The following is a 25,313-nucleotide window of genomic DNA, read 5'->3' on the forward strand; positions in this document are numbered from 1 at the left end:
CCACGAGGGATGCACCCACCCACTGAGACAGTGGAGCTGATCTATTGAGAGCTCACCAAGACCAGCTGGACTGTGACTGAAAAAGCATGGGATAAAACTGGACTCTCTGAACATGGCGAACTATGAGGGCTGATGAGACACAAAGGACAATGGCACGGGGGTTTGATCCTACGTAATGTGATGGCTTTGTGGGAGCCCAGCCAGTTTGGATGTTCACCTTCCTAGATATGGACGGAGGTGGGAGGTCCTAGGTCTTACCACAGGGCAGAAAACCCTGACTGCTCTTTGGACTGGAGAGGGAGGGGGAAAGGAGTGGGGGGAGGGGGAGAAGGGTGGGAGGAGGGGGCGTAGGGGGGGAGGAGGGGGAGGGAAATGGGAGGCTGGGAGGAGGTGGAAACTTGTTTTTTTTTCTCCTTTTCTCAATAAAAAAAAAGAATAAAATTTCAATAAAAAGTCTTCTTGTGCTTAATATATGATTTTAGAGAAAGTAGCAATTCTAACCTTTCAGTGATCTTCCCACTTAGGCCATCCACAATCTCCAAAGAATTGTCCCCTTGTGCCCAGTTCAGACTGAGTGATTTGTGGTCCAAGTTTATTTGCAGAGGATATGCAGTGGGCACTAAGCTAATGTGAGGTCTGTTGACCAAGTAAAACATGGGAAGTTTTGAAGTGAGCGCATCATCAACACGTTGGTTTATTGCGATTTCTAAGCCTCTAGTGTCACTGCAATTCCCATCACCTAAAAAGCAAAAACAAAACACACTCAGAAATTTAAGGTCAAAGAAAAGATTGTGCTAAAAAAAAGGTATATAACGGGAATAGGTTAACTATAAATACTCCAACGCTTACTTCTCTTCTAATTTTCTCTATCCCACATTTCATTTGTTTTTTAACCATTAAGCTTGCCTGAAGATCAGCCATACAGACCACTGCCATACACCTTTAATCCCAGTAGCCACACCAGTTTGCCATAGAAACTGGGCAGGGCACGCCTTTAATCCCAGCCGGAGAAAGGATTATAAAATGGAAGGAAACAGCTCTCGGGCTCAGTCTTATTCTGAGATTCCTGGAGGCAGGATTGTCATTTTGGACTGAGACTGAGTCAGTGGCTGGCTGTTTTGCTTTTCGGGTTTCAGCTCAATCTTTCTCTCTGAGTTTTTATTAATTGTGTTTCGGGTTAACTGCAAATACCCTAAAGCTCACTTCTCTTAATTTTCTCTACCCCGCATCTATCCTCTTAGCACTTATTTCCATATATTTGACCAGAATCAGGACAAGGTAATGACAAAATTTCCATCGAGGAATGATCAAAAAGGAAAAAAGCAATAGTGACTAAAAGTAAAGACCCAGGGACTAGAGCATGGGGCGGGGGGTGTTAAGACCCAGGGACTAGAGCATGGGGCGGGGGGTGTTAAGACCCAGGGAATGGAGCATGGGGCGGGGGGGGGGGGGTTAAGAACCAGGGACTGGAGCATGGGGCGGGGGGGCGGGGTGTTAAGAACCAGGGACTGGAGCGTGCCCCAGGGTTAAGAACCAGGGACTGGAGAATACCCAGGGGTTAAGAGCACTGGCTGTTCTTCCAGAGGACCAGAGTTTGATTCCCAGCATCCACACAGCAGCTCACAACTTTCTCTAACTTCAGTACTATAAGATCTGATGACTTCTTCTGGCTTCTCTAAGCACCGCAGGCCCATGGTACACAGACACACATGCAGGCAAAACACTCACATACAAAAAATAAAAAAACAAATTAAAAAAATTGCAAAGAACCGGTACTAAACCACAAAGAAATGGTACTTTTTACAGAGTTCTGCCAGAAAGAACCTGTTCACTCTGTCTTGATTTTTAGGCTTTTGCATGAAATCAGCATCTGATTGTTGGTGAAAGTCAAATAATTTTTTATACTTAATGAGCACAAATTATAGCTGTTATGGAACCACAATGTTCCAATTTAAGGACACAAAGTAATTATAGAATGACCATTTTTGGTTAACATGAACAGTAATAAAAGCTTTCTTTGTATTCACACAATATTGTTGAAAGGAGTGAAGGCATTCTCAAGAGACCCAAATGTGTCTCTATCATAGCTCACTTTGGCTATCAAACTACTAAAATTTAGATGTACCCCAAGAAACTTGAAAAGTCTGGGATCCTAGTGGCAGCCAGGGAAAGGGAGTTTGGCAACTTGTCAGACAATCTTGCAGAGAAACTAGAATTGAGACAATGATGCGTGGGATAGATCCTAACAAGGGACTGGTTATGCATGTTTCTTGCCCTTTATTTAAGTCTAAACCTCCTATTGAAGACCCTGAAAACCTCTCAGAAATTAAAATGAAAATTTAAACACACTGTTCTTTGCATTCATATTCTTTTAAGTTAACATAGGCTTGGAAGAATAAATATAAAGAATTGTACAGTCCCTGACATAATTCCTAATGAGTTTGGTCTCAGAACCCACACAGTGGAAGGAGATAACCTACTCTTGTAAGATCCCTTCTGACCTCCAAATGCACATATATACTGTGACATGTGAACACAAAAACACGAATTATTAAAAGGACTTAAGAGAAAAGAAGATAAAGTCATCTTCAAAGAATTAAATTTAATCTGTAATTGCTCCCTTCTACGGAATTAAAAGGGAAGCAAAGTTCAATTATATAAAAGGAAGAAGTCTGTAAAGAACTGGAGCTGCCTGATTAACATAACTGGTTGTACTCACGCCTATATTCCACTTTACTGAGTGTTTTAACAACAGGCTTAGATGAATACCTATTTAGAATGGCATTTAGTAAGTGCTATATGTATTAGGTAATAAACTGTATGACAGAATAAAGTTCAATTAACTCTCAAGATGTCCTAGGAATCAAATCACTCTCTTTTAAGTGAGAATTGCTAAAAATGTGAGCCATTCAATTACCTGTGTCAGAACCCCCGAAGAGTCTCTAAAATGTATGCTTCTGGGTTTATAGGCAGATTCCAAGAGTTCTGGAAATCTTCATTTTATTATTCATACGCATAAGACTTTTTTAGATTAAACCAGACAGCCAATTATTTTCATGTGGGACCCACAGAGATTGTGAGATGAAAAACCTGAAGCAACTTTCCAGCACCATTTTCTTTTTATTGTCTGTATACTACCACCCTAAACTGCCAGGTGCAAGATGGCAGTCAAATGACCAGATATCTAATTCTTATACTCCTGCTCCAAACCACTAACCAACTACATAAGGGAATCAATGTCTGTTCTCTTAAACAACATTATAACTACAGGGTAAAGTTACATCATACAAATGACAAATTTTTAAAAACATCATCATAAAACTTAACAAAAGTTGTCTTCATCAAGTCTGTGATTGCAGAAAATGCACATAAATTTCTTATATCTCAAACTCATATTTATCAAAAACAAAGAGGGACTTCTACAGAAGATTTAGAAAAATTTAAAATGCCTTGAGAAAGTATTTGAATTGACTAAAACTGTAAACATAGTAAGAATTTTAGTCAACCATATGATCTTAAAAAGTATCACATAATAGATCCCCATGAAGCATAGGAAATGAGCATGTATTCTCACCCATGGTTACTGTGAGAGTTGACTGGGGCTATTTGGTAATATTTTAAAAAGTCTCACATCTTTGACCTGGTCTATAAAATAGAAAGGTATGAAACACTACCAAGCTCATTCTGTGATGTTAAAGACCAGACAAAGACATAACAACTATATACTGATTGCTTCAAAGAACACAGATGTGAACGTTCTCAATGAAACACTTGCAAACCAAATCCAATGACACATGAAGAACATGAACCATGTTCAGCTGGTTCCATCCTAGGCATCTAAGGGTGGATGTTTTGGCATATACAAATGAATGCTTTGTGACACAGAACATGAATAGACTTAGGGTTAGAAATCTTATCATGATCTCAAATAGAAGCAGGACAAACCGCGTACAAAGTTCAGTATTTCTTCATGAGGAAAGCCCTTAGAAATTAAGATAAAGGAAACATACAACAAATTTACAGCTAACATTATACTAAATGGGGAAAAACCTTACAGTGTTTCCTCTAACATAACAAGAAAACAAGGCTGTCCTTCTACACACAAAGATCTTATAAAAACTTTTTTCAAAGTAGGTTACAAAATCAACATTTAAAAATTACTAGTATTTCTATACATCAGTGACAAACTTGCAGGAAAAGAAACCAAGGAAAGAATCCCATTCTCAATAGCTTAAATATATTTGGAGATAAATCTTTCCAAGCAGATGAGATACCTTTACAATCAAAACTTTAAAACACCAAACAAAGAAATTGAGAGAGACAGAGTATGCAAAGACCTCTCAAATCCATCAGTATGCAAAATTTACATTGTGAAAATAGCTAACAAAAAACAAACTACAAATTTGACACAATCTCCATCAAAATTAAAAACAGCATTCTTCACAGAATCAGAAAATAATTAGAAAATTCCCATGGACACACTAAAGATCTAAATAACCTAATCCTAAGCAGAAAGATCAATGCTAAAATCATCACAATACCTGATATCAAATTGACCTATAGATCCATGATGATTGACCTATAGATCCAAAATAGCACAATACTGGCATGCACACACACACACAGCAGGAAGCACAGTACATAAGACATGAAACCTGCCTAGGTACCCTTCAACAGGTGAATGGGAAAAGGGAATTCAGTATATAAACACAATACGTATTTAGTCATGTTTTCTCTCATATGAAGAATTTATATATATATATATATATATATATATATAGACATATGTGTGCATGTGTGTACATGCATTTATGTGTACACACACAGCATGCAATTCAAAGAGGACCATCAAAAGGAGGGAGGGAAGGATGTAGTTAGTGAATAATAGACATGGATACGAGCACAGTACAATGACATACACATGCATATAAATATTATGATTCCCATTATTGTGTGTGCTAAATGATAACACATAAAACAGAAATATGTATAATGACATGCATATATGAAAATGAAAATGTCATTTTGAATCCCATTACTTTGTATACCAACTTAAAAGAAGAAGAGCCCCAAACTCTTTTTTAATGAGATAGTATCTGAAAAGCCATTCAAATATAAACCCAAACTTCAGAGCATCCTCTAGCTAGGAAGTGAATAATCTGTCAATTATATTCTAGTTAATCAGATTTATCTGACCAATTAAAAGGATCTTCATAATGATCAAATGCTTAAGATGATATAAAGATAAGAAGGATCCAAAATGGACATTCAATTTCTTATATCAGAGAAGATAAAATGTAGCATGAGCTTTTAAATTTAGGAGGTTCAAAACAGCATCTTTTCCATAAGGAAATGGGGTTCATTATGAGGTAAGTGAAGCTGTAAATTCCAGATGGAATAAATCTAAGTGACTAGTATGTTAATTCTTTGCCTCCAATAAGATTATAGAAGTCATATAGTAAGTGTAATTTCCAATCATTATAAAACAACAGCTCAACAAAGCAGATAATATGTCTGCTTTTACTTTACTTTCATGTATGCAAAAGCTGGCTATATACTGGTAAGTCATATCTAAACTGTGCTACAACTCACCGACAAGTATACTGCTGATATACACGGGCTGGATAAAGTGACTCAGCAACGCTCCCTGTACACCCAGCACCTCCCATCTTGTTAACTTGTCACTTGAGGACATACTGTTTACTCTATTAATTCCATCAGCAGAACAGTAAACAGTAAGATAAATTTTGCCTTCAACAGCCACATGGAGACTCAGTTCTTCATTGGCTTCAAACGCAGAAATAGAATGTGGATTAAGGCGTCTAGAGAGAGGAAAGAAAGTTTTGTTTATTTATTTTTTTTAAGAAATACAAATTTGTTAAAAGTAAAATGTGCATGTTCTCAAGATTTGTCTCTAACAGGTTTAATTTACCAGGACACACTTCATTCCAATAACATGAACAGAAGCAAACACAAAGAAAATAGGAATGGATTCATCACCTCCCCGCAAATAACAATGAACAACAAATTACCGACACACAGAGTCGCAGCACAATTTTCCTATTTTTAGCATTGTTTATGTCCTTTAACATAGGATGGTAAGGCCTAGTATGGTGGTGTACGCCTTTAACTCCAGCACATGGGTGGGAGAGGCAAGCAGATTTCCATGAGTTCAAAGCCAGTCTTGTCTACCCAACAACTTCAAGGCCAGCCAGGGGTATATAGTGAGCTGCTGTATAAACCTCATGACTCCTGCAAAGAAGCTTAAGACCAGCTTTGCCTATATAATGAGGATATATTATTCAAGGATTGTCTGGAACACATGAAGCCCTGTCTTTAAAAACCAGTAATAATAACAAAAAATACTTTGTTCTTGTAACTTGTGAGCTAGTTTCTTCTATATAGAAAAAGATTTAGAACTACAAAATGATGAAATGGAAAAACTTTTATTCAAGATTCACCTATAATAAAATGTTAATAAAATCTAAAGTCATTTTTTCTTGAATTGTATCTATCCATAGTTCTTATTTTCAAAGTGATTTATAGAATCTTTTATAAAAAAAATATTGCCTGTGGTTATTTCTAGATGGTCAGACTTGGGTATGTTTTTCTTTCTTCACTGTGCCTGTACTGTTCAGCATTCGCCTTACCTGATACTATATATTCATCACAGTAATGACATTTTGGCCACAGAGCAGTTTTTAATCTCCTGTATGTGAATATGAGTACTGCACAGACTCACAGTCTTCTAAAGCTCGTGAAGTAGAGTGGAAGCAGTGGTGAAACAAGAGTGAGCACCTTTAGAACTGGCCTCGGACAGAGTGAATGGAGAGGGGGAGGTTTGCGGTACTCTGAAACCCACAAATAACTCAAGGCTACAATATGGATACAAATTTGTACCAATACGGACTGAGCTTACTCTGTTTGAGACAGGCATTCAGAACATATATACAGTTATCATCCTACTGTCTTAAAAACAACTTTCATAATACTTACAACTGTGACTTAATCTGGGCTGATCCTTTAGGCAGCTGGTTCATGTAGAGGTAAATGTTGATGTTCTGTTTCAGAGTAAGCAGATTAGAAGCTGGTTCTGTACAAAAGATTGACTTTTCCATCATAGCAGGATTTTTGCTATAGAAGAGTAGAAGCTGTCTATAAAAGTACCTAAAATAAATGTTGTGATTTGTTAAGTAATAAAATTTAATGCAGATATTATCTTAATGAATATCATAACCAAATGTAACATGAGCAATATCTCTGTATGTCAAAAGTTTTGATATTGACAAAAGTCTTATCATAACTTTAGCTTTATCTATTGAAAAATTAAGCACCTCAAGAAGTCCTCAGCTTGGACTGCCCTGTAACTTATATTAAAGCGTCATTGCTTGATTACTATCCTACACTTTATATTTGTAAAGAACCCCTGACTCCAGGTTCCTCCTTTCTTCCTGAGATAGCTCTGAAAAACCAACTTGATGCTTTTTCCCTATCAAAACAAGTTACTCCTACTGTTTTATTACTACCACCATCACCAGTGGCTCAAGTTTCTTAGTGTTGAAGAAAAATCCAAGAGCACAGATATAACACAGGGAACATTACATTGTACTAGAAATGAAGTAGATAGCCTGAAAGATGGCAACTAATCTGTAAGGGACTGATATTATTTTACAAAAACATCATGACCTTAAGCTACACTCTATTCTCACTACCAGAAATACATAATAAAACACCAGTGTGTAACAATGTCAAGCACAGAAAACCACTCCACACGTTAAGAAGGTCAGATAATTCCTTCAGTATCAAGGAAGAATGGACAACCGTGAGTTGCAATGTCCTAAAGGGCTTCCACAATAATGCTGTGTCTGTTTTATGTATATATGTGTGCAAGACAGTGCACATGCAAAGGCTAGAACAGAGCGATGGACGTCTTCCTCAACTGCTCTCCCTCTTATTTCCTTGAGAAAGACAGTTTGGCTTACAGTTTAGGCTAGGTTAGGTGACAATTGATCTCTGAGACTCTCCACTCCCTAAAGCTGGGGTCACAGGAACATGCAGCCATGACCAGCTTTATATTTGAGTTCCAGAGATTTGCAAGCAGGTTGTCATGCTTGCAGAGCAAACATACTGATCCATCTATCTCCCCAGCACTTTTCTCTAACAAATTTTAAAATTATACAATTCTTTCTTTATTAGAGTTAGCTACTGCATTTTTTTCAGGTAAAACAGATCTAAATTTGCTTTTCAATATTCCAGCAAAGAAAAAAGCAACCGTGAGAATACAGAAATTAAACAAGAGTAGAAGAATACTAATAACTAAAAAGTTGGATGAGAACACTTACTTAGATTTGGATTAGATATTTGCTATAATGAAAGTTTGTAAGAAGTTTTGTTGGGGAATATTATTTTAAGGTGTGTTACTTTTATTTATGCTGCATTTATTTAACTCTGTGAAGCTGTGATTCTTTGTCTGTCTAAAACACCTGATGGTCTGAAAAACGGCCAATAGTGAGGCAGGAGCAAGGATAGGTGGGGCTGCAGGGCAGAGAGAATAAATAAAAGGAGAAACGAGAAAGGGAAGGAGGAACAAGGAAAGAACAAAGGGAGGAGGATGTCAGGGTCCAGCCACCCAGCCATCCACGGACTAAGAATGAAAGTAAGATATACAGAAGTAAGAAAAAAAAAAAGCCCAGAGGTAAAAGGTAGTAGGGATAATTTAAGAAAAGCTGGCAAGAAAAAAGATAAGGCTGGGCATTAATAAGTAAGAATAAGACTCCATGTGTGATTTATTTGAGAGCTGGGTGGTGGGCCCCCAAAATGTCAAAAGAGGAAAGATCAAAAAAGTAAAACAACTGACAACAAAGTTTAATGGCTCAAGAAAATAAAAAAATTGGTGTACATCATGGGATGTAACACTAAGTTCTCATTGTTAATGTTTTTATAAACATCAGCTTCTAAAGAGAACAAACATTCTTGGCCATTTTGAACCACATGCTACTACTTCTTGTGAAGAGCAGAATGATCAGTCTGGAAAAAAAAGGAGAGGGAAATCTGACTTCAGCCCCTTTCCTTCTCTTTTGATCTATCAGTCTAAGGCAGTGGTTCTCAGATGTTTAATACAGCTCTTCAAGGTTGTGGTAACCCCAACCATAAAATTATTTCATTGCTATTTCATAACTGTAATTTTGCTACTGTTATTAATTCTAACATATCTGATATGTAGGGTATCTGATATGTGACCCCATGACTCACATGTTGAGAACCATTTATCTAAAGGATATATTGTTTATATTCTGCTAATCAGTAGACCATGCTTGGAATTTGTAACTGAAAACCTGTGCTCTTCTGCTGCCGCCTTTGGGTAATGTGTTAGTTTGAATGTAATTGGCTCCTATAATCTCAGAGGGAGTAGCATTAGAAGGTGTGGCTTTGTTGGAGTATGAGCTTACTGGAAGAAGTGTGTCACTGTAGGGGCAGGTTTTGAGGTTTCCTACACTCAGGGTATCACCCAGTGTCTCAGTCGACTTCCTGCTGCCTGCAAGATGTACTGGACTCTCAGGTCCAGTACATCTGTCTGAATGCCACCATGTTCCCTGTCAAGATGATAATGGACTGAACTTCTGAAACTGTAAGTGAGCCACTCCAATTAAATGTTTTCTTTAGAAGAGTTGCTGTGGTCATGGTGTCTCTTCACAGCAATAGAAACCCTAAGACAGATATGTACATCTAATTTAGAAGTGAAGTAAGATTAAGTTTACTTTGTGCAAACCTAAGTTACACTTACAGTTACCATTTAAAGACGGTATTTCTAACTTTAAAAAATCTTGTAGGGTCTTAGAATTTAGTTCACAAGGAAGTCACCAAAATCTACACAAGACAGTTTAATTACCATGGTGAGGTTACTATAGCAACACAAAAATGTCAGATGACTTGGATTAGAGGTTATCATATCCTTTGCTCTATTATAAGTATTGCTCTACTTGTAACAGAAATGTTTATGTAGTTACTTTGGTCTGAGAACATTAATATTTGAAGGCCTTTAATGCATTCTTTAACTTACCTAAGGAGAGACCTTCTTGCTGTAACAACTGCATGAGTATCATGCAGCACTCTCCCATTCGGCTTGATGTACTGGCTGTAGTTGTATTCACCTGTGCCTATAGCCACAACTTCATGATGTCCAGCTGAAAACAGCAGCAAGCGGTTATTTTAATCTCTCTCTTCAGTTGCCCAAATTCTACCTTTATCATATATTTTTAAAAGATTTTATACATATATTTGTGTGTGTGTGTGTGTGTGTGTGTATGTGTGTGTGTGCTACGTGTACGCCAGTGCCCCAAGAGGCCAGAAGGTGTTGGAGCCCTTGGAAGCGGAGAGTCACCCAAAGTGGGCCCTGGGAATCAAACTCAGGTCCTCCACAAAGGCAGTAGAGCTGTTAACTGCTGAGCCATCTCTTAGTACCTATCCTCAATCTTCAGTCAGATAAAACAAACAGCAAATACAGTTCCAACAGTCTTAAGACTGTTATCTTAGTAGTTATCTCAATTTAAGTGGCAACTATCTTATGCACATTACATCACCTAAACTTTTAATTAAACAGAATTACCAAACAACCTTAACCTTCAATATGTACCACAGTTAACAAGACTCCATTTACTACTCTACTTCTGTCCTGAATACTCTATATAGTGCTTCCAATTTTTTTCAGTCCACTCAATCTCTCTATAAACTGAATTAGGTTTTTTTTGTTGGATTGAAGCTGACTTGTTTTTAAATAAAGAAGATCTCTATGTATTTCTCAGTAGTCTTTTTTCCCCACCCACATTTTGCTGTGTTCATATCTGAAATTCCATGCTTTGAAAATGGACAATTCAATTGGCAGTCTTTTCTTTTCCACATCCTAGTTATGGGTCCTGTCAATAGTCTAGTGAGTAGCTCACTGCTTTTCCTTCAAAACAACACAATTCACCTCTGTCTTCCTCTTTCTATCTTTTACTTCTATGCTGATGATTTCAGATAAACTTATCTTCACCCTTCAAACGAAGTTCAATTTATGCCTGCAATCTGAGGGACTTACTCATGCGACAGACATTAGAAATGTCCTGGCCTATACCAGGCCTGAATAGATGCTAGGGTGAAATGCTGAAAAAAACAAACGTTCACTAAGCATGCAGGAGACAAGGGGGGAAAGCCAAACAAATCCCACATTATAATATGTGCTTTGAAGGAAATAAAAACTGATTTGAAGAATAAGAGGTTATCATGCAAGGTAGTTGCTAAATCTTTTCCGAATAAGTTGGAATTAAAGGTGCAACCTAAGGGGTATAGAGCATCCACTTTAGATGGAACCATGCAGGGTATCACCCTGAGGAAACAGAGGCAGCCAGAACAACTGCCCTAGGAATTGTGAGTGCATGCTCACGTGTGTGGGGGTATGTGCATGCCTGTGCATGTGCTCATGTTCAGAAACCAAAAGAGGATGTCAAGTCTGTCCCTCCATTACTCTCTGCCTGATCCTGAGGTAGGGTCTCTTCCTGAACCTGGTGATCATTTCTTGATTATGCTGGAAACCAACAGACCCCAGCAATCCTCCTGTTTCCACTCTGCTTGGAGCAGGGGTTACAGGCAATTAAAGGGGTTCCTCAGCTTATTACATGGGTCCTGGGGTTAAAACTCTAGTCCTCACAATTGCAGACCAAGTGCTCTTAGCTGCTGAGACATCTCCCTAGCCTGCATCTTTTTAAAAATTTTTATTGTGAAATGTGTACAGAATTCACATCAATGATAATAATCCCTGTGGTACCTGACTGACAAGGATTTATCTACATGATCAGCATACCAAAGCCAGAATATACTCTCTCATTTTTTTTCCTTTGATTTTTTTTTATTAATTGGGAAAAAAAAAACATCCACAGACATTATATATCCATTATTCTATGATCGGGTTTTACCACAAATGATGGCTTTTTGTTGTATCCAGGGCAGGTAGTCCTTTCCATCTCCTTGGCATTTAGCCATATTCCCACTCTTCTGTTCAAAGCTCAGCAGTTTAGAGCCATATGTCCCACATCTATGCCTCCACCTCTTAGCATATTCTTTTTTTTTTAATTTTTTTTTATTGAGAAAAGGAGAAAAAAACATAAACAAAAAAACAAGTTTCCACTCTTTCTCATTTTTATCATGATATTTTTCAAACAAAATTTGTTTTTTGTTTCTTGTTTTTTCCTCCTTCAGTCCCCTTCTCTACCTTATAGCTTTCCACCTCAGTAGGCTCCTTTCTGCTTCTGTGTTACATGTATCCTCTGTCCTTAGTCCCCTTCCTAGCACTCACTCTAGTTTCCACTTGTGGTCTCCTATCTAGTTTCACATCTATACCCACACCCACTTATTTACGCACATGCAAACACTAAAAGTTAAAATCTGCACATGAGAGAGAATGTGATTTTCTTCCTGGGCTTTTGTCAGACCATTTAACTACTTTCCAGACCCATCTATTTTCCTGTTAGCCTCTGACAACCCAGCTGAAACAATAAGGTAAGGAAGGTAAGTCTAGAAACACAGGTTACTGCAGGAATGCTCACTTGATTTCCCTCGGATTTTACTAGCCCACATACACACTTGCATTTCCTAGAATGTTCTTATTCTCTCTTATATTCTTCATACAACTTCATGTCACCTTCCAGAATTTCTGGGATCACAAAGACAGTATTCTGCCATGTGAACTTGAAGTGATGTTTATCCATTCTAGTTTATTATTATCATGTTCATATTATCAATTTAATGTTTAATATGGATTTAAATATTAAAATTTAAACGTGGATTTTCTTTCTGTTCACGTTCTTAGTTCTTACACAGGAACTCCAGTATAATAGCTTCATCTGTGACCACCTAATTCAGGTTTTACTTCCATCATCTTTAAATGTTTTCAACCACTAAACATAAATTTACCTTAGCTTTTAATAGTGTAAATTAGTAATTTAGCCAATTACTAATTTCAAATATTGGGCTAAATTATTTACATTATAATATTTAATTCAAACAACTCAATAATATACACAGGTGATTATTTCCATTATCTTTATTTTTAAAAATGAGAAGAAAATTAAAGCACAGAGATGCTAAGTATGTATTTACCCAAAGTAATTTTTAACTGTAGATCTGTCTGATGCCAATGTTCCCAATAATTATATATATCAAGTATTCCTGATGTAAATATCTTTTGCATGTTAATCTTATTAATCAAATTTTTAGCTGACTTTTAAGCCATCTCTTAGAACCAACCGTATCTTATCAATCTAAATTTATTTTACTCCTTTATATATAATAATATTATTCATCTCCTTGTGTTCCTATAAATATTTTTTCCTTTTCCTCATGCCTCTCTCTGTCTAAAAATATTTCCTTCTCTCTTCTCAGGGAAGCCTCATTAGCATTTAAAGTCCCAGCTTAACTCTTGCCTATTGCAGAAGATTTTCATTCAGTTACTTCTTTCCTATCTATGAATTCTCATAAATTGTTTGTTGAGATAAGGCTTCACTATGTAATTCCAGGCTAACTATGAAGTCATGATCCTCCACTCGATTCCCAAGTTTTGGGATTCAGGGGTCTCCTAACATGTCCAGCTTTTCATACATGTTTGCATTATTAAAAGTAGTTTTTCATCATCTTAGATTTTCAACTTACATATATATAAATAAATATTATGTATTAAGTTCTATAAACATATATAGAAGATATATGTATATGTAAGGTATATATGCTGTATCTTATATATGTTTATAATTTAGGTGGGAAGAGAAGATATATATGCTGTATGCCATAAGAATTCCTTAAGCATATATCAAATATCAAAAAATGTTTTATCAATATCTCTAATACAAAGTTCAGGGATTGGCATGAAAGTAAAACTCTAAATGTTAAAAGGCTGGATAAAATTAAAATAGAGCTGCAACGTCAAAATGCCCCCAGGCACATACTCTTCCCTAGAGCTCTCTTTTCAGTATTTGCTATGCTGAGACCTAGATTTGGAGATGGCAGAGCTTCTGGTCATTCATTATTCTGCATTCTGCAGCTCTCTACTGGTTCCTGGTCAGTCTGTTTACTCTCTACCATTGAGAAGCTTTGCATTTAATGGCTTGCCTACCAGAAATGATCACTTCAAATCAATGCAACACTACTGTGTACAGAAGCAAAGACAGTTACTGTTTTACTGAAGTGTAGTTCAAATCACTGAGGTATAAATTCTTCTGCAAAGAAACATATACCAAATATATGGACTTACCTCTTTCAATTATAAAAGCAGCCAAGGAGCTGCTACATTTCAGATATTGCGAGTGAGCAGAAATTAGTTGACTAAATGTTTCTTTAACAAGCTGTGAAATCTTGGCATACTGGACTTGTCTTCCTTCTAGAAAAAATAAAAAGCAGTATGAATTTGAAGAGCACTGTGATTTTTCCAAGAAATGCTTTATTTTACAGTTACATTAATTATTAATTTATAGACACATAGACAAATTTCCAACTTTTGTTATGGTTATATTCAATAGTAAAAGAATAAAAATACAGAACTTTGCTCCTATGAAAGATGTTATCAACCCCAATATGTGAACACTATTGCTTATGTTTGCACACTTCAGTCTAGACATGACATTCAAACTTATGATACACAGGGAATTGTTTCTGTGTACAGTACTCTCCATCCTACATATTTCAATATACTACTTAATGCCTTGAATCTTCCTCAACTTATAGCAACCAAAATATATTCATCATAGTCATCAAGACACAAAATGCTTGGAGTTTGCCCAGTGAGGACCACTGCAAACCAAAAAGCATTTGGACTTGGATATAATTCCATATTCCCACTAAAAAACTTCCTGACCATTGAAAAATGGTTTGAATGATTCTAAGTAATAACCAAAATCAACACAGAACAGTGTATATAGCCAAGAATATAAATTAGTTACTCAGAAAGCTTTACTTATTTTTATTTTTTAACATGATGGAGCCTGAAATTGCAAGGCACAGTCCTGGAGATCTAATATTTTGTTCATTTACAACCGTGCATTGCTAATGAATGTTCATGTGTTCTAGTGGTTAAGAAACGGCAAAAGTCACTAGTTCATTATTTCTGAGAGCTGGTTGTACAGCACGCCTTTTGTTTGTCTATTTTGTTTTTAAGACAGTATCTCACTCTACAGGCCAGGCTGGTCTTAAACTCATGATCCTGTTGCCTTTGCCTCCAGAGCTCTGGGGTTACATGCATTTGCCAACATGCCCAGACCACTGAAAAAGGTTCTTGATGCTCTACAGTAAATGTTAATGGTTGGTCAGGTAGTTCATAGTTCATTTAATATTTTCAAAGCAAACTGAAATGGTTTTGCATTTGTGCAATGCATGTATATGAAATGTATGACTATTTAAATTTTTCAATAAGTTCTCTTAATAATCATAATTTTCTAAAAGGCACACAAATGCGTTCAGTCTCAGTACCCTGGTAAGTGGATATAACTTATTTCAAGTCCATTTATCTGTTCTTTTTTTCATTGAACTTGCATTTTCATTTGTTCATATTATTAACACTATACTTGAAACAACAAAAAAGGTAAAGAGTAAAAGGATAGTCATGAAATTAGAAAATTCAACTTTGAGTTAAAACTAAGTGAACTAGTGGTTCTGTTTATCACCTGGAATTCACAGTACAGAAAAAGAAGTTTCCATAAAAATTTTAAATTATTCTTTTTATAAAAATGAGATATAGATTCATAAGTTCCCCTCTCCGGATGCAGAACCACTGCCACCAATTCTCTACAGGTATTTTGAGACACAATTAGTAAGTATAAACATACTTCATTTATAAAAATCAAACCAAGACCTTGCTAAAACCCACTCTTTATATTTACTTAAGTCATGAGCAATGAAGGTGATTGTTAATGGATTTCATTCTCTCTAATCTTTCCAAGAATGAATTACTATACGGTTTGCAATTATTTTATGTCTTATTTTATGATGCAGAAAAGTATACTGCAATCAGTACCAAGAGGATACAAATCATGGCTATGGCAAGAAAATGTTTTGCTGCCTATTAAAAACAACATAAAGAACATTTGAGACTCATTGCTGTGCCAATGTAAGATGAGCATATAGCTCAGGAGTAAAGCACTTGAAATGTACTCCCTGGTTCAATCCTCAACTCCACAGAAAACCAAACAATGTGCTAAAATAGCCCTTCTCTTAATCTAAAGATCTGTTTTTATTCATGAGTACGCATGTCTATTTTCTGTGTGAATGTGTATGTGTGTGGGGACTCCTGGAGACCAAAAGAAGATGAGAGATCCCTGGAGCTGGGATTTCAGGCAGATGGGAGCCACTCAATGTGGGTGATGGGAAACAAACTCCACTCCAGCCCTCTGCAAAGCACAACATGCTTGAACTGCTGAGTCATCTCTTCAGCCCCCTTCTCTTAATGTTGAAAGAAATGGGATTTTGAATATAACCAAATCAAATAGTTATTAAATATACCTCTCAGCATATGAATGAAAAGATGAGCAAGAACAATACTGTTTTCCTTGTACACGTGTGCTACAAGGGAATCATCACAAGGGATCTGGAATAATGAGATGAAACCGTGACACACAAAAAAATCTGTTCATACTATTTTTCAAAAGATATTTATCATGTGTGTGTGGTGGGGGTTGTATATGTGAGTGCAGGTACTGTTAGGAATCAGAGATCTTGAATCCTCCTGAAGCTGGAATTAAAGGAGTTGTGAGTGACGTGCTGTGAGTGCTGGGAACTGAATTAGTGTCCTCTATGGTAAGCATAGCAGTAAGTAGGAGATCATAACTACGGAACCATCTCTCCAGCCTTCTTACGCACCTTTGATTATGAGTTGCTAACTTCAAGTGATACCCATTATCATGAATAATGTGAATCCATTTTCAGAGCTGGTATACTACTGTTTTCATAAAGGTATAGTCCACTAGAAATGTACTGCAAAGTAGACAGGTTGGAGCTATCAACCTTGATAACTGGCCCTACATGAAGTATTCAGTAAATTTTTTGTGGGTCTCATATTTTTTCTTCAAAAGTTTTAATAGTCAATTCCTATTTTAGCCCCATGTATTTGTTTGCTCACCTTTTTCTGACAATTGACTCCAAAACTCAATTCCCCAAACTGGACTCTACTTTTACATTATTTTAAAACTCTCCTTTCTGACTCAGATATTATGGCCCGTTTTATTAGGGTAATGTGATCTAGATCATTTGTCAATTCTTTGAAATCTATCCCCTTTTATCATTATAGAATCTAGAGGTTGATAGGGAATGACAAAACCTTTTCCTAAGAGTGATTAAGCAATCACTCTTATAGACAGAGCCATCAAAGATGCTCATGAACTATTACACTCCAGAGGTCGTTACCATACCTATCTCTTGATGGATTTTTGTCTTTTGAATATGCTTATTTTCCCTGGTCTGTTCATGCAAGCACAGAAATAATTGAGACCCCTTTTCTTTGTCTTAGAAAGAGAACTAGAACAGCAAGGCTAACTGGAACCAAAGCCTAACCTCCAGGCCTAGAAATGAAAGGAAAGCTCTTTTCATTTTACAAATGCCTTAAAGTCTGAAGTGTCTCAAATATCGTCAGTATAGAAACTAAAAACGTCCTGCCTTCCAGGAGACAACAGTCTACATCAAGGACACAGCTGCTTTACAATACTGAATGTGATAATGTCATGATAAAACAATGAAAGTTCTGATTTAATGAACACTTTCTGTATTTCAGACACTAATATATCATGTACCTATCAACTCAGTCCTCACAATAATTACATGAGGTAAGTGTTTGAATGGTAATTTTAAAAGTGAAGAGATCAAGCCTGTGGTAGTGGCGCACACCTTTAATCCCAGCACTTGGGAAGCAGAGGCAGGCTGATCTCTGTGAGTTCAAGACCAGCCTGGTCTACAAGAGCTATTTCCAGGACAGGCTCCAAAGCTACAGAGAAACCCTGTCTCAGAAAAAAAAGTGAAGAAATCAAAGTGCAATGAGAATTAATTAGTTCGTGGTCATATAAATAGTAATTTCAACTGAAGTTTTATATATATACACATATATGTATATTTATCTATTTAATTATATATCACACATGGTAATGTATATATATATGTATATATGCATATGAGAATTTTAAAGATTTTATTTTATGAGTTTTATCTACATGTGTGTACATGTGTGGAGATATATATATATATATATATATATATATTTGTACCATACATGCCTTATTAATCTATCTCCTTTTTAAAAGGGTCCTGTCCACCAGTATTTCATGTGGTTCTGACAAATGACTCAAAGTTCCCACACCATCTAGGCAAACAGTCTACCACCAAGCTATGCCCAAACCCCTTTCCCATCTCTAGACAAGCCTCATTACATTGACAGGCTACTTGGTGGACTGACAAATCTTGAACTTGCTATCCTCCTGTCTCAGCCCCCAGAGCAGTTAGGATTTATATATGCTGTACCATCAGAACTAGATAAAATCCCTTTTAAAATCTTTCCTCTCCAATCTCATTTCTCTCACCACAAGCAATTTGTTAAGCAAAATTTCCCATTTAATAGAAGCATGAAAGGTCTGAATAAAATGTTAAGGTACATTTTCATATCTGTGCATTTTAATTTATCACTGGTTAATCTTCTAAAAAGAACATTTCCTACCATATTGCACTTTTGAAACATATGCAGCTTCAGGTGTAGCAACAGGCTCTGCAGGGATAGGAGGAGGTCCTGTAAATAAAACAAAAACAAGCAGACAATGAAATGGCAGCCTTCTAACAAACTGGGAGCCAGAGCTTTTCTATTCTGCAGTAACAGTAATCCAGAAATGCACTCCAATAATAGCAATACACAATGGTTTGATTTTCTTTATACTTCTGTCAACTCTGTCATCATTAAGCTCACTGGCTCAGCTGATCTTCCTACTCTGACATCAGCTGTGCAAATGAATTTCTGAATTTCCGGATCTTACCAGCACAACCTAGCTTCCATTGTAAAAACTGCAACATTCTGAAATTCAGCTTACTTCATAAACTTAGGAACAATTTTCTGTTTACAATAGTACTATGTAAAACATTTAAAGTTAACATTTTATTAAAATGAGTAAAATTATTTAAAATGTCCTTATTAGGCTTTTAACAGGCCAATGCTACAAATTTTCTAATGATATTAGTTCTAATCTTTGCCAAATGTTTTCCAGCTCAGTCCTAAAAACTAAAGAGCACATAAAAAACTGGACCAGAGGGACACATAAGGAAAAAAAATCAGGAAGGTGTGAAGAAGCTTTGGAAGTTAAGGTTTTTAACTTAGTTAAAAGAAAACAAAAAGAATTCCTCAAGCTTACTTCAAGGTGAAAACCCAGTTAAAGATACAGATACAAGCAAGGAAAGAACAGTGATGTCAGCTGCCATCTCATACTAGACAGAGTGCTGACTAGAGTTGACACATACTCCCTGGACTTGAGAAAAGCAAGTCGAAAACTCAGGAAGAAGGATTTATTTACTCAAGAGAATATGACTCAAGAAGAAGGGAAACTAGAGATATTAAATTCTGCTTACTTGAACAAATAATCTCAATAAATAAAACAAAACTGTACAAGGAAAACTTCATTGTAAAATACCAGGTACAAATAGCCAAACAAAGTTGAAAAAGAATAAAATTAGAGAATTCACATACCCAGATTAAAAAAAATATTCCAAAGCTGTGTAATCAAAACAATGCCAGTAATTAAAACAGTGTATTACTGGCATAAGGACAGATACAGAGACCAGAGAGCCCAGAAGAAGCCCAGAACATCTAGTTGTTTTTGACAGGGGTGTCACAGGAAATTTTTGACAAATTCTCCTGGGAAAACAAACATTCACAAGCAACAGAATGAAGTTGTACACTAGCATTGTATACAAAAATAAAAATTTATCAAAAAAAATTTAAACATAATAGCTAAAACTATAAGGCTATAAAAAGAAACCACAGGGCGTAACTTCACGACATTGGATTTGGCAATAACTTCTTGGGTATGACACCAAAGATTATGTAAGACAGCAAAAGAAAACTGGATTTATCTAAAGTAAAATGTTTTATAAACCAAAGGATACTAACAATAAAGTTAAAAGGTAACCCACAGGATGGAATGTTATTTGTACATCATGTATCTTTTAAGTGTCCAGGGTAGAGTTTAAAAGTCAATAACAATAAAATTAATTTAAAATGGAAGAAGTGACTTGAACAGTATTTGTCTCCTCCTTAAAAAGATAATATCCAATAAACACATGAAAAGGTTTTCATCATCACACAAACCACAAATGATACTACTTCATATTCTTTAGTGTAACTACTGACTGGCAAAATGTGGTTATACATTTTGGTGATGAAAATACAAGATCAGTGCAATGATAAAACATTGCAGCAAATAGCAAGTGAAAGAAATTATTCAAATTCTGTAATTTTGTAGTTGTTAAGTAATCCTTCTGGAAAATGACACGTTCAAACACATGGTAGTCAGTGGAATTTACCTGCTGGTTCTATAACTCTTGGCTCAGGCTCATCCAATTGTAGAAGCTCATCAAGAGCTAATTTTGCTGCATTGGATCTAGATTCCTTTTTATTTTGTCCCAGTCCAGTCTTGTATTGAACACCATCCACCACAGCACAAAAAGCAAAATACGGTCCCATAACATTACCTTGAAAAAGAACCCAACATGAATGCTACAATAATTCACAAAATAGTCTTGCAATTAATGTCTGAATGTTAGAAAAAGATTCCAGTATAAATTTCTGGAGATCCATTTAGTATTAAATTATCTCCTTTTAGTATAAACTCAAATTCGGGATTAAAATTACAATTATATCAGTCTCTAAACTAATTCTGTGGTTTCAAGCGGTTGTATTGGCTGCAGATATAATACAAGCAATAAAGACAGATTCAGGTTACAGTATAATGGGTAGTAATGGTTCGCCTTCAAATATTTACTGAACTACTTGAGAGGTGGTAAAATATTTGAAGACTTCTATCAATAGTCAAAACTTCAATTCAAATAAAATTAATTTCTCTCATCTCTGGATTGTCCTATTAATTTTATGAGCTCCAAATTATAAGGGATACCTTTGAAGAAACTTTATATGCCCATTAAAGCATCATAGTACGTAACTGAATCCATTACCACTCAGGAAAGGGAAGGTCAGAAAACATATGGCAAGAGCCAAAGCAAACGAGAAAAGCATCTTCTTGAATTAAACCGAATGCCCATTCTTCCACAAATTCCCCAGCAGGATCATCTTTACACTATTACCTTTACTTGGATTCTGTATTTGTCTCATGCAAAATGAAATTTAATCGTCTTCTAAATTTACAGGTGGAACATTTTAGTGTTAGGAATATCTACTAAATCTCTAAACTGATACTTTTTGGTTAGGGATGACTAGGGAGAGATCACTACACACACCACTGTCTTATTTTCTCACATATTTACAACCATGCTACATTAATTGTTTTTAAAAGGCACACTCAAGATTTTACTAGGAACTTAAACCTATATATGGCTAACCTTGCTTTTTCTCCCTTACCTAAACACCCCAATTTACCATTTTTTCATGTTTACCTATATTTCAACCTAAACTGCTAAGCCAGAGTACATTTTACATTCTTAACAAGTTGCTCCTATGATTCTTCTATGTGTTTCACAGTAAATGTGTTAGAAAGTGTTCTGTATTAGAATACTGAATTTTGAACCTCAAAATTGTTTATATTACAGCTTCACAAACTTACTGAATCATATTTGTAACAAAAACGAACACCACTGGCAATCTTCAGACCAGTGAAGCACTTTCACTGGGCATTTTTATCGTTTTACTAATAGCTTACATTTTCCAAGTCTGCTCTATTTGAGAATAATGTAGGAAAGCTAAGAGTTAAACAAAGATTGAGATTACAGTGTACATTTTTGTCACTCTAAGTGGTATTTCACCAAAATAAACTTATTAAAAATCTTTAGCAAAATTTCCAGAGCTCTAAATTATGTTGCAAATCTTTGATAAACATATAGGAACATATGGGCAAAAGTTGGAAAAATAAACAAAACTCTATGCATACACACAAATATTTCAAAGTTGTGTTTTTAGTGTCATATTTTTAGTCAATGCTTTTTTTTTTTTTGAGACAGGATTTCTTTGTGTAGCCCAGGCTGGCCTAGAACCGGCCTCTGCCTCCCAAGCACTGGGATTAACGATGTGCACCGCCACGGCCCAGCTGGACAGTGCTTCTTAAAAGCACCTATGCTTTCTGCAAGTCCCTAAAATTCTTTCTTATTGTCCACAACATAAAGAAATTAGAAGCCTCTTTCTGGTTCTGACTGGTTATACTCCTGTAGTTACCCACAAGTACAACACGGTAAGAGACTTTTTTTCAGGATTAAGAGAGTGGAAGAAATAAATGTTCAGACAAGTCTGCGTATACAGCACCAACATGGAAGCGCTCCTTTCAGATCAAATCCTTCAGTTTCTGGGGCTAAATCTGAGCAATCTTAGGCACCATAGTCACAGAGTCTTTCTCATGACCAGGACAAATACCTAACATTGCTACCATGTGCATCACAAAATACCCGTTAACCCTGACAGCACCACAGAACCACTAACGGGCCCTACTTTCACTGGAGGAAAACGCTAGTTCTGGGACGATTAGACACAACTTCAGACTTGCCTGTGGTTACAGTCTCCTTAAGGTCAAGCTGAACACGCTGCATTTGTGCAAACTGGTGCAAGGCTGACACAGGATTTATCTCTCCGCGTTTGTATTTCATTATAAATTCTTTAGGTATTTTTTTTGGAGGAAGGACAGGATTTGAAATGGACGAAAGACCTTTGGAAAGCAATGGCTCTGGAAAATTACCTATGGAACAGATGTTTATACTGGTCAATCTGGTTTAAAGAAAACGAGCAAAACTACTAAATCCTTCTTAAATAAGCTTACATTTCCCCCAAGTCCCTACTAGACAGTCTGGGCACACACACAGGCACAACCTGCTATCGGAAAGGCAACTTTCGGCATACTGAGGGCACATTGTACCAAAATATTAATGTTAGAAAAGATACCATAATTTCAGTGCTGTTTTCAGAGATAAGCCATTTTTACAGCTGGCTCACTAAGGCCTAGATGGAGACAATACAAATCTGGCTTTGTTGGGACCACAATCTAGTTTTGAGCTCTAGTCTGCTGTTATAATGCCTATCCCACTGAGTCACTGGAATGAGACAGATTTACAGTGTCACCTCAGTTTTACAGTGTGTTTGCTTCGCTTTGTATTTCCATAAGTGATATGTGGGATACAAAGACCTTATTAGCCTAGTTCTTTCCCTGACACCTCATGGGGGTGGAGGTGGAGGAAATCATACTTTAACAGTGAAGGTGGGGACTAATAACTGATCTGCAAGGCTAAAGAGCTCTATAGGCCACCTACTGTATTGTAGGTCAACAGTTAGACAAACGCGACAGGGTCACAGAGATACACACAGACCACACATACATACATACATACACCCCAAACACCACAGTTACCTGCCATCCCAGGGTCTTAATGAACCAAGACACTTCTAAAATAAATAAATAAATAAAAATAAAATAAAATAAAAAGAGTTGTACCTGTCACTTGTGTAACCTTGGATGCCATATTCGACAGGCTACAACTTTCGGAGGAATAACCCGTGGGCAAAGTGACCGTCTGGGCTGATGATTGAACCGGTAAGTTCTTTTTCAGCATCTGAGCAAAGCTAGGAACCCTGGAACTCTGAAACCAGTCATTGTTTCCCGAAGTTTTCTCACCTGTTGAGGATGAAATTGGCAGAAAATGAAAACCCTAGGTAAACAAGTTCCCAGAAGGAGGAAGAAAAACCCACGAAAACTTTTAAAGGTCATAGCTTTTTCTTCGCCACAGGCATAGCCATGCTACCGCCAAATCCCTCCTGAATCAACCGCAAAGCTGTGTTGTGTTGAGGGAATGGCGGGACGGCTTAGTGGAGGCGGCAGGAAACCATCCATCCCCTCAGGATGGAGGGGCCTCATTAGCAAGGACCAGAGAGGTGAGAACAGGAGAGGACAGAACCAAACCGGCGGCCTCCCGGCCTGCGCACCCCCGAGGCTGTCCTTCGTCGCCTCCCCGCCCAGGCTAGCCGGCAGGTGAGCGGCCAGAGGCAGGCCGAGCCGAGGGCCCGGGACCGGGGCTCGGCGGCTGCCGCCCGCGGTCGCCATCGCTGAGCTGCCACCGTCGACCTCTCGCCTCAGGCCTCTGTGGAGCACGCGGCCAGGCGCGTCTTTCAAAAGGCCCCTCGTGCTGACCCTGAGGGGTGGGGCTGGCGCCCCCGCGGCGTCCGCCGTCCAATCAGCAAGGACCTCCCGCCCTCGGCCCCGCCCCTGCGCCCCCGGAGCACGTAGCCTGGTCCGAGTGCCTGCGAATCCCGCCCAGGTTCCAGGCCTCACCGTTCTCCTGGCCACAGTCGCGTCCGCAGCTTCCTGTCTCTGTGGAAGACAAGGTCCCAAGGCTCCGCCGCTCCTCCTACCCTGCCCCACTCACCTCCTCATGTGGCAACTTGTCTTCACCCCACTTCACTTAGCGTGACCCCAACCTTCAAGAGCATCACATGACTGCTTATCCCCGCCTCACGTAGGGTGACCCCAACCCACTTAGTAGACAACTGGTGCCAGCCCTTCCAAACCCCCAGATGCTCCTTAACCTCATGTATCTAGGAGGACTTCCTGTATCTAGGAGGACTTTCCCTTCTACATCCTTCCAGGCAGCCAGGATACTCGAGACTTGTTTCAAAGACACCTTCACTTTATCTCCGGGTAGGAACTGAGAAGGGCCCAAGGGTTAGACCTTTGACAAGCAGAAGCTCCACTAGTGCGGCCCCAAAAAACAATCTGGAAGTCAGATGTGAGGCTGGATGGCTGATTCCCTCCGACACACACTTTCTAGTTGTTTTTTTTTTTCCTCATAAAAGTCGAAAGAGAACCTAACCACCTAGCTGATAGTGGTTTGAAAATATTTTAAACAGTAAATTACCATGTGTTGACTTGCAATCGAGAAGGAATTCAAAGAATTTTTGAGTTTTGTTAGCACAAAACTCACATTTTTGATAACATCTACTAGTTTATGTCTGTGGGAAGGTTTTCTCACGAATTAGAGCTATTTTTAAAAGTAAGGAAAGAGAAAAGGACAATAGAATTGATGGCCACTTGCCTAAGTATAGCAAGAAGTAATATTCGTTC

General features: G+C 37.4%; 1 protein-coding gene across 2 annotated transcripts in view; it reads right to left on the reverse strand.

The window, feature by feature from the left end:
- The window catches only part of Adad1 (adenosine deaminase domain containing 1), a 34,074-nt gene extending 9,778 nt beyond the window's left edge, over window positions 1-24,296 (reverse strand). The window contains exons 1-10 of one of the 2 annotated variants that reach the window (XM_041659492.1): window positions 24,179-24,296; window positions 23,691-23,870; window positions 22,752-22,940; window positions 20,569-20,736; window positions 18,719-18,787; window positions 14,282-14,407; window positions 10,061-10,184; window positions 6,997-7,167; window positions 5,593-5,822; window positions 502-739 (exon numbers count right to left, since the gene is read on the reverse strand). In XM_041659492.1, the coding sequence (XP_041515426.1) occupies window positions 502-739; window positions 5,593-5,822; window positions 6,997-7,167; window positions 10,061-10,184; window positions 14,282-14,407; window positions 18,719-18,787; window positions 20,569-20,736; window positions 22,752-22,940; window positions 23,691-23,870; window positions 24,179-24,296 (1,613 nt within the window). Of the gene's footprint in view, window positions 1-501; window positions 740-5,592; window positions 5,823-6,996; window positions 7,168-10,060; window positions 10,185-14,281; window positions 14,408-18,718; window positions 18,788-20,568; window positions 20,737-22,751; window positions 22,941-23,690; window positions 23,871-24,178 lie in introns of those variants that run through there. The other variant, XM_041659493.1, reaches the window with a different exon arrangement.
- Between the last annotated feature and the right edge of the window lie 1,017 nt (window positions 24,297-25,313).

Source organism: Microtus oregoni, unplaced genomic scaffold, assembly GCF_018167655.1.
Source record: "Microtus oregoni isolate MIOR12 unplaced genomic scaffold, Mior012 000010F_ref0000083, whole genome shotgun sequence".
In the NCBI taxonomy this organism is placed as follows: Eukaryota; Metazoa; Chordata; class Mammalia; order Rodentia; family Cricetidae; genus Microtus; species Microtus oregoni.